The 10464-nt window shown below is 48.5% G+C and overlaps 1 protein-coding gene across 1 annotated transcript in view; it reads left to right on the forward strand.

Annotated features, from left to right (window-relative positions):
• LOC117739301 (phosphatidylinositol 4-kinase beta-like) overlaps positions 1 to 10464 on the forward strand; it is a 31106-nt gene extending 20642 nt beyond the window's left edge. Inside the window, exons 11-14 of the mRNA XM_034545627.1 lie at positions 3407 to 3558; positions 3638 to 3770; positions 6920 to 7040; positions 8368 to 10464. Coding sequence (XP_034401518.1) covers positions 3407 to 3558; positions 3638 to 3770; positions 6920 to 7040; positions 8368 to 8549 — 588 coding nt within the window. The 3' untranslated portion in view covers positions 8550 to 10464. The remainder of the gene's footprint in view (positions 1 to 3406; positions 3559 to 3637; positions 3771 to 6919; positions 7041 to 8367) is intronic.

A 10464-nucleotide genomic window follows, 5' to 3' on the forward strand; every position in this document is an offset into this window, starting at 1 on the left:
ACCCTCTCTGGAAGGGGAAGGGTGATCGCCGGGATTGCAACAACTACAAGGGTGTGACGCTGCTCTCTGTACCAGGCAAGGTTCTGGCGAGGAGAATTCTGAACAGGATTCGCTAGCACCTGCTCGCGCACCAGCGCCCGGAGCAGTCTGGCTTTACACCCAAGAGATCAACCGTATTCAAGCAATTCGGATCCTCACTGAGTGCCTGCGTGAGTTTCGGCGCGTCCTAGCACCCACACTGTGGGGCCCTCGTGTCGGTGGGTGAGGAGTCGGAACCGCTGGGACTGCGTATCTCCTGGATCAAGACCAAAGTTCAGACATTCAATGATGTCTTGGATGCGGCTGTCGAATCTGTTCCTGTGTGTGGCGAGAATGTTGAGGTCACAGAGACATTCACTTACCTAGGCAGTGTTGTCCATGTCTCTACTGGATGCGGTCAGGAAGTCAATCAACGTCTGGGCCGCGCCTGGGGAGTGATGGACTCACTGGATGAGGGTGTATGGCGTTCAAAGGTCAAAGTCTTTAGGTCGCTAGTTTTGCCTGTCTTGCTCTATGGGTGTGAGACTTGGACGCTAACCAGTGACCTGAGGTGAAGGCTGAACTCCTTTGGTACCATGTCTCTCCAAAGGATCCACGGGTATCGCTGGTCAGATTTTGTACCTAATGAGCGGTTACTCGGATGAGGTATGTTACCTGCATTATACGGGAGCGCCAGCTGCGGCACGATTCCCTGAGGCTGACCCGGCCCACAGGATTCTCTCTTTGAGAGACCCTGTTGGGTGGAGGAGACCTAGGGGTCGCCCATGTAAAATATATATATATATATATATATATATATATATATATATATATATATATATATATATATAGAGTGTGTATATATATATATATATATATATATATATATATATATATGTGTATATATATCCCATCCATCCATCCATTTTCAATACCGCTTATCCTCATTAGGGTCGCGGGGGCGCTGGAGCCTATCCCAGCTGACATAGGGCGAAGGCAGGGGACACCCTGGACAGGCCGCCAGTCCATCGAGGGCACATGTAGGGACATACAACCATTCACTCTCACATTCACACCTATGGGACATTTAGAGATCAATTAACCTGCAGCATGTCTTTGGACTGTGGGAGGAAGCCGGAGAGCCCGGAGAGAACCCACGCTGCCACGGGGAGAACATGCAAACTCCACACAGAAGGACCGCTCCGACCGGGAATTGAACCCGCGGCCCTCTTGCTGTGAGGCGACCGTGCAGCCACTATATATATATATATATTAATATATATATTAGATGGGCGACCGCTAGGTGGAGGAGACCTAGGGGTCGCCCATGTGCCTCGTGGCTTCGTCAGGTTGATCGTTACTTCGGTGGGACGGGGCTGGGACGAGTGTCCGCCTGGAGGACGGCCATACGGAGACCCCGGGAGTACCGTCGGAAGGTGGAAGCAGCAACGCGCTGCCTTGCCGTGTGCCCCCATACCTGACCTGAATAAAATAAACATATGAACAATAGAATACAATATAAACATATGAACATATAGAATACCCCTGTAGTTGTTGCAACAATAGAATAACAATTATCAAGTGGAAATAAATTTGCAAACAGTTAAATAAATAAAGTAAAACAACAACAAAGATTAAATACAAGGTGGTGAGCGTGGTTGTGTTTCCTCCGTCAGGTGGTGAGCGTGGTTGTGTTTCCTCCGTCAGGTGGTGTTTGTGTTTCCTCCGTCAGGTGGTGAGCGTGGTTGTGTTTCCTCCGTCAGGTGGTGAGCGTGGTTGTGTTTCCTCCGTCAGGTGGTGGTTGTGTTTTCTCCGTCAGGTGGTGATTGTGGTTGTGTTTCCTCCATCAGGTGGTGTTTGTGTTTCCTCCGTCAGGTGGTGATCGTGGTTGTGTTTCCTCTGTCAGGTGGTGGTTGTGTTTCCTCCGTCAGGTGGTGGTTGTGTTTGTGTTTCCTCCGTCAGGTGGTGTTTGTGTTTCCTCCGTCAGGTGGTGAGCGTGGTTGTGTTTCCTCCGTCAGGTGGTGGTTGTGTTTCCTCCGTCAGGTGGTGGTTGTGTTTGTGTTTCCTCCGTCAGGTGGTGTTTGTGTTTCCTCCGTCAGGTGGTGGTTGTGTTTCCTCCGTCAGGTGGTGTTTGTGTTTCCTCCGTCAGGTGGTGATTGTGGTTGTGTTTCCTCCGTCAGGTGGTGGTTGTGTTTCCTCTGTCAGGTGGTGGTTGTGTTTCCTCCGTCAGGTGGTGGTTGTGTTTCCTCCGTCAGGTGGTGGTTGTGTTTGTGTTTCCTCCGTCAGGTGGTGTTTGTGTTTCCTCCGTCAGGTGGTGAGCGTGGTTGTGTTTCCTCCGTCAGGTGGTGGTTGTGTTTCCTCCGTCAGGTGGTGGTTGTGTTTGTGTTTCCTCCGTCAGGTGGTGGTTGTGTTTCCTCCGTCAGGTGGTGGTTGTGTTTGTGTTTCCTCCGTCAGGTGGTGTTTGTGTTTCCTCCGTCAGGTGGTGTTTGTGTTTCCTCCGTCAGGTGGTGAGCGTGGTTGTGTTTCCTCCGTCAGGTGGTGGTTGTGTTTCATCCGTCAGGTGGTGGTTGTGTTTGTGTTTCCTCCGTCAGGTGGTGTTTGTGTTTCCTCCGTCAGGTGGTGATCGTGGTTGTGTTTCCTCCGTCAGGTGGTGGTTGTGTTTCCTCCGTCAGGTGGTGATTGTGGTTGTGTTTCCTCCATCAGGTGGTGGTTGTGTTTCCTCCGTCAGGTGGTGGTTGTGTTTCCTCCGTCAGGTGGTGATCTTTGTTGTGTTTCCTCCGTCAGGTGGTGGTTGTGTTTCCTCCGTCAGGTGGTGGTTGTGTTTCCTCCGTCAGGTGGTGATCGTGGTTGTGTTTCCTCCGTCAGGTGGTGGTTGTGTTTCCTCCGTCAGGTGGTGATCGTGGTTGTGTTTCCTCCGTCAGGTGGTGGTTGTGTTTCCTCCGTCAGGTGGTGATCGTGGTTGTGTTTCCTCCGTCAGGTGGTGGTTGTGTTTCCTCCGTCAGGTGGTGGTTGTGTTTCCTCCGTCAGGTGGTGATCGTGGTTGTGTTTCCTCCGTCAGGTGATGGTTGTGTTTCCTCCGTCAGGTGGTGATCGTGGTTGTGTTTCCTCCGTCAGGTGGTGGTTGTGTTTCCTCCGTCAGGTGGTGGTTGTGTTTCCTCCGTCAGGTGGTGATCGTGGTTGTGTTTCCTCCGTCAGGTGGTGGTTGTGTTTCCTCTGTCAGGTGGTGATCGTGGTTGTGTTTCCTCCGTCAGGTGGTGGTTGTGTTTCCTCCGTCAGGTGGTGATCGTGGTTGTGTTTCCTCCGTCAGGTGGTGGTTGTGTTTCCTCCGTCAGGTGGTGGTTGTGTTTCCTCCGTCAGGTGGTGATCGTGGTTGTGTTTCCTCCGTCAGGTGCGTAAACAGAGCCAGCTGTCGCTGCTCGACTACTTCCTGCAGGAACACGGCAGCTTCACCACTGAAGCGTTTCTCACCGCGCAGAGAAACTTTGTCCAGAGCTGCGCCGGCTACAGTCTCATCTGTTACCTGCTGCAGGTCAAAGACAGGTGAGCTATGCTAACGGTATCACTTGCTCCCAGTCTCCGTGCTAAGCTAACTGCTGTCTCTTAACGTTACTGTGTGCAGACATAACGGGAACATCCTGCTGGACTCTGAAGGTCACATCATCCACATCGACTTCGGCTTCATCCTCTCCAGCTCTCCTCGGAACCTCGGCTTCGAGACGTCGGCCTTCAAGCTCACTGCAGAGTTTGTTGATGTGAGCAAATGTTGAACTGTTACCTAATGTGATGAAGATGATGAAGGTGATGGTGGTGATGATGATGAAGGTGATGATGATGATGAAGGTGACGGTTGATGATGGTGGTTGATGGTGATGATGATGGTGATGATGATGGTGGTTGATGATGATGGTGATGATGATGGTGATGATCATGGTGATGATGGTGGTTATGATGATGATGATGGTGGTGATGATGATGATGATGGTGATGATCATGGTGATGATGGTGGTTATGATGATGATGATGATCATTGATGATGGTGGTGATGATGATGATGGTGGTGATGGTGATGATGATGATGATGATGGTGATGATGATGATGGTTGATGGTGATGATGATGGTGGTGATGATGATGGTTGATGGTGATGATGGTGATGATGGTGGTGATGATGATGATGGTGATGATGGTGATGATGATGGTGATGATGATGTTGGTTGATGGTGATGATGATGATGATGGTGGATGGTGATGATGATGATGGTGGATGGTGATGATGATGATGATGATGGTTGATGATGATGATGGTGATGATGGTGGTGGTGATGATGATGATGGTTGATGATGATGGTGGTGATGATGATGATGGTTGATGGTGATGATGGTGATGGTTGATGGTGATGATGATGATGGTGGTGATGATGATGATGGTTGATGATGATGGTGGTGATGATGATGGTGATGATGGTGGTGGTGATGATGATGATGGTTGATGGTGATGGTGATGATGGTTGATGATGATGATGATGGTGATGATGGTGATGGTGATGTTGATGATGGTGGTGATGATGATGATGATGGTGGTGATGATGGTGATGATGGTTGATGATGTTGGTTGATGGTGATGATGATGGTGGTGATGGTGGTTGATGATGTTGGTTGATGGTGGTGATGATGATGATGATGGTGATGATGGTGATGTTGATGATGGTGGTGATGATGATGATGATGGTGGTGATGATGATGATGGTGATGATGGTGATGTTGATGATGGTGGTGATGATGATGATGATGGTGGTGATGATGATGATGATGGTTGATGGTGGTGATGGTGATGATGATGATGGTTGATGGTGGTGATGGTGATGATGATGGTGGTGATGATGATGATGGTGGTGATGATGATGGTGATGGTTGATGGTGATGGTGATGATGATGATGGTGGTGATGATGATGGTGGTGATGATGATGATGGTTGATGGTGGTGGTGATGATGGTGGTGATGATGATGATGGTGGTGATGATGGTGATGGTGGTGATGGTTGATGGTGGTGGTGATGATGGTGGTGATGATGATGGTTGATGGTGATGGTGATGATGATGATGGTTGATGGTGGTGATGATGATGATGGTGGTGATGATGATGGTGATGGTGATGGTTGATGGTGATGATGATGATGGTTGATGGTGGTGATGGTGATGATGGTGGTGATGATGATGGTTGATGGTGGTTGATGGTGATGATGGTGATGATGATGTTGGTTGATGGTGGTGGTGATGATGATGGTGGTGATGATGATGATGGTGGTGATGATGATGGTTGATGGTGGTTGATGGTGGTGATGGTGATGATGATGTTGGTTGATGATGGTGGTGATGATGATGATGATGGTGGTGATGATGATGGTTGATGGTGGTTGATGATGGTGATGATGATGATGGTGGTGATGATGATGATAATTGATGGTGGTGATGGTGATGATGATGATGGTTGATGGTGGTTGATGATGGTGATGTTGATGATGGTGGTGATGATGATGATGGTGGTGGTGATGATGATGATGATGGTTGATGATGTTGGTTGATGGTGGTGATGTTGATGATGGTTGATGGTGGTGATGATGATGATGATGGATGATGGTGGTGATGATGATGATGATGAATGATGGTGGTGATGATGGATGATGGTGGTGATGATGGTGATTGATGGTGGTTATGATGATGATGATGATGGTTATGATGATGGTTGATGGTGGTGATGGTGATGATGATGATGGTTGATGGTGATGATGGTTGATGATGTTGGTTGATGGTGGTGATGATGGTTGATGATGTTGGTTGATGGTGGTGATGGTGGTGATGATGGTTGATGATGTTGGTTGATGGTGGTGATGATGGATGATGGTGATGATGGTGATTGATGGTGGTTATGATGATGGTTGATGGTGGTGATGGTGATGATGGTTGATGGTGATGATGGTTGATGATGGTGGTGATGATGATGATGATGGTTGATGGTGATGATGATGATGATGATGGATGATGGTGGTGATGATGATGATGGTGGTGATGATGATGGTTATGATGGTTGATGATGTTGGTTGATGGTGGTGATGATGATGATGGTGGTGATGATGATGATGGTGGTGATGATGATGATGGTTGATGATGATGATGGATGATGGTGGTGATGATGATGATGGTGGTGATGATGATGGTTATGATGATGATCATTGATGATCATGGTTATGATGGTGATGATGGTTGATGATGATGATGATGGTTATGATGGTGGTGATGATGATGATGATGATGGTTGATGGTGGTGATGATCATGGTTATGATGATGGTTGATGATGATGATGGTTATGATGGTGGTGATGATGATGATGGTTGATGGTGGTTATGATGGTGATTGATGATGATGGTTGATGGTGATGATGATGGTTGATGATGATGATGATGATGGTTGATGGTGATTGATGATGATGATGGTGATTGATGGTGATGGTGGTGGTGTTGGTGATGATGATGGTGATGATGATGGTTGATGATGATGATGATGGTGGTGATGATGATGATGATGATCATTGATGATGGTGATGATGGTTGATGATGATGGTGATGATGATGATGATGATGATGGTTATGATGATGATGATGATGATGATGGTTGATGGTGGTGATGATCATGGTTATGATGATGGTTGATGATGATGGTTATGATGGTGGTGATGATGATGATGGTTGATGGTGGTTATGATGGTGATTGATGATGATGGTTGATGGTGATGATGATGGTTGATGATGATGGTTGATGATGATGGTGATTGATGGTGATGGTGGTGGTGGTGGTGGTGATGATGATGGTGATGATGATGGTTGATGATGATGACCTGTTTCAGGTGATGGGCGGTCTGGACGGCGACATGTTTATCTACTACAAGATGTTGATGCTTCAGGGTCTCATCGCCGCCAGGAAGCACATGGAGAAGGTTCTGCAGATAGTGGAGATCATGCAGCAAGGTACGAGCTAGTACTGTGTAGACGTACCCGCCTCGTGTAGACGTTCCCCCTCGTGTAGACGTACCCGCCTCGTGTAGACGTTCCCCCTCGTGTAGACGTTCCCCCCTCGTGTAGACGTTCCCCCTCGTGTAGACGTACCCGCCTCGTGTAGACGTTCCCCCTCGTGTAGACGTTCCCCCCTCGTGTAGACGTTCCCCCTCGTGTAGACGTACCCGCCTCGTGTAGACGTTCCCCCTCGTGTAGACGTACCCGCCTCGTGTAGACGTTCCCCCTCGTGTAGACGTTCCCCCCTCGTGTAGACGTTCCCCCTCGTGTAGACGTACCCGCCTCGTGTAGACGTTCCCCCCTCGTGTAGACGTTCCCCCCTCGTGTAGACGTTCCCCCTCGTGTAGACGTACCCGCCTCGTGTAGACGTTCCCCCTCGTGTAGACGTTCCCCCCTCGTGTAGACGTTCCCCCTCGCGTAGACGTTTCCCCCTCGTGTAGACGTTCCCGCCTCGTGTAGACGTTCCCCCCTCGTGTAGACGTTCCCCCTCGTGTAGACGTACCCGCCTCGTGTAGACGTTCCCCCCTCGTGTAGACGTTCCCCCCTCGTGTAGACGTTCCCCCTCGCGTAGACGTTTCCCCCTCGTGTAGACGTTCCCGCCTCGTGTAGACGTTCCCCCCTCGTGTAGACGTTCCCCCTCGTGTAGACGTTTCCCCCTCGTGTAGACGTTTCCCCCTCGTGTAGACGTTCCCGCCTCGTGTAGACGTTCCCCCCTCGTGTAGACGTTCCCCCTCGTGTAGACGTTTCCCCCTCGTGTAGACGTTTCCCCCTCGTGTAGACGTTCCCCCTCGTGTAGACGTTTCCCCCTCGTGTAGACGTTTCCGCCTCGTGTAGACGTTTCCCCCTCGTGTAGACGTTCCCCCTCGTGTAGACGTTCCCGCCTCGTGTAGACGTTCCCCCCTCGTGTAGACGTTCCCCCCTCGTGTAGACGTTCCCCCTCGCGTAGACGTTCCCCCCTCGCGTAGACGTTCCCCCCTCGCGTAGACGTTCCCCCTCGCGTAGACGTTCCCCCTCGCGTAGACGTTCCCCCTCGCGTAGACGTTCCCCCCTCGCGTAGACGTTGCCCCCTCGCGTAGACGTTGCCCCCTCGCGTAGACGTTCCCCCCTCGCGTAGACGTTGCCCCCTCGCGTAGACGTTCCCCCTCGCGTAGACGTTGCCCCCTCGCGTAGACGTTGCCCCCTCGCGTAGACGTTGCCCCCTCGCGTAGACGTTCCCCCCTTGCGTAGACGTTCCCCTCCTGTAACCCCCATACTGCCGATGCTGACGTTCCATGTTCTCCAGGTTCCCACCTCCCCTGCTTCCACGGTTCGAGCACTATCCGCGGACTGAAGGAGCGGTTCCACATGAGCCTGACGGAGGAGCAGCTGCAGCTGCTGGTGGAGCAGCTGGTGGACGGGTCCATGCGCTCCATCACAACCAAACTCTACGACTCCTTCCAGTACGTCACCAACGGCATCATGTGACCCCCGGCATCATACCGCCGGCATCATGTGACCCCCGGCATCATACCGCCGGCATCGTGTGACCCCCCGGCATCGTGTGACCGCCGGCATCATGTGACCCCCGGCATCGTGTGACCCCCGGCATCATACTGCCGGCATCGTGTGACCGCCGGCATCATGTGACCCCCGGCATCATCATGTGACCCCCGGAATCATCATGTGACCCCCGGAATCATGTGACCCCCGGCATCATCATGTGACCCCCGGCATCATACTGCCGGCATCATGTGACCCCCGGCATCATCATGTGACCCTCGGAATCATGTGACCCCCGGCATCATACTGCCGGCATCATGTGACCCCCGGCATCATCATGTGACCGCCGGTGTTTAAACTTTCACCGGCTGCTTTTCTTTGGATTCAGCAAACAAGATTTACTGGATCAGATTTCGTTTTGAACTCCACGATCAGCTGATTCGATTTCAGTGATCTCTGATTTTGTTGTGTGACGTTCATGGGCAGCTGGGAAAGTACAGCGTCTGGGACTTTTCCAGGTCATGTTTTTTTTCCTGTGAAAAAGAAAAGTAATACTTGGAAGCACTAAACAGGAAGCGTCGGCCTCCTGGTTCATCCTGAGACCTGCCTACTGGACTTTATTCTGAAGGACAGAGAATATAATTAGATTGTTGATTACTTCATTTCTTGAGTTAAATTTTGTTTGTATTTCAGCTTTTACTTTTCAAAAGAATCAACACAAACGGCCATAAAAACAACAATAAACTGCTTCTCAGATCTTAATAACATCTATTCTGTTCTGAGATGTTTACTGTTAGTGAAACTAATCAATAATCAGTAGTTATCTTATTTTATTTAATAACAATTGGGAGTTTAAATCCTCAGAAAAGCATCTTTACCACAAAACCTACATATTAAATTTGACCTGCAGATGATCTCTATGTAGTATATAGTATTTACTAGATTCTATATAGGGTTAACCCTGACCTTATATTCTATAGTATCGTATATACAACATACTAGCTACTCATCTCCAGCCTAAATCAAGTATTTTTTGTGTACTTGAAATCACACTTTAGATTAAAAACTCCTGTTCGAGGATTTAAGAGCGTTCGTAAACTTTGGATACAAGTTCAGTTACAAACGTGAGGGAAAAGAGCAAAAGCTAGTTAGCACATTTATTAAAACTAACAGCTCTTTTTAACTGAAAGTGTAATGCTACCTACGAGCTAACCAGCAAGCTAACTTGTGCTAATTGCAGTCTACAACAGCAAAGATAAAATATATTATTCTAACATCACTTGTTAGCCATTAGCTTGACAAAAACTCTAATGTAAAGTATTTTCTTCTGTTTTATAAGTTAGTAGAAGAGCTAACAAGCTTATTAGTTAACAAGCTAACTAGTGACAAACCTGAACACAGTCACAAGCTAGTTAGCTAAATACAAATTACAGTTATACTATTTACAGTTTTATCTTATTTCAACCATAATTTCAGATTTGACGTATGTTTATTTATATTTTCCGCGGACAAAAGAAACGACCGGTTAGCGATCACGTAGCTGTTAGCACCCTGGAGGAAATGAGCCTTTTATAAAACTAAACCATGTAAACTGTAACGATTTCATTAAAGTTTGTCACTGGGATGAAGCCAGTAGTTTCTTCATGAACGTCTGTGCAGTTGTTTTTGTTTTGAGCACAAAGAAGCACAGAACTGTTATTGTGTTAGCATGCTACCCGTTAGCCTGCTGACTAAAGTTTACCAGGAAGTCTTTCTGGTTATTTTTGTTTGTGAATATGTATAAATGAGTTGGTTCTCTTATCAATGCAATCGGAGGGACGAGTTTTACACTTTTAATGTTTTCCTCCAGATGAGAATTGTGTTCAATAAAAAGGGGCGGAGCCTGTTGACTGGAGGAGAA

Source organism: Cyclopterus lumpus, chromosome 11 (genome assembly GCF_009769545.1).
Source record: "Cyclopterus lumpus isolate fCycLum1 chromosome 11, fCycLum1.pri, whole genome shotgun sequence".
Lineage (NCBI taxonomy): Eukaryota > Metazoa > Chordata > Actinopteri > Perciformes > Cyclopteridae > Cyclopterus > Cyclopterus lumpus.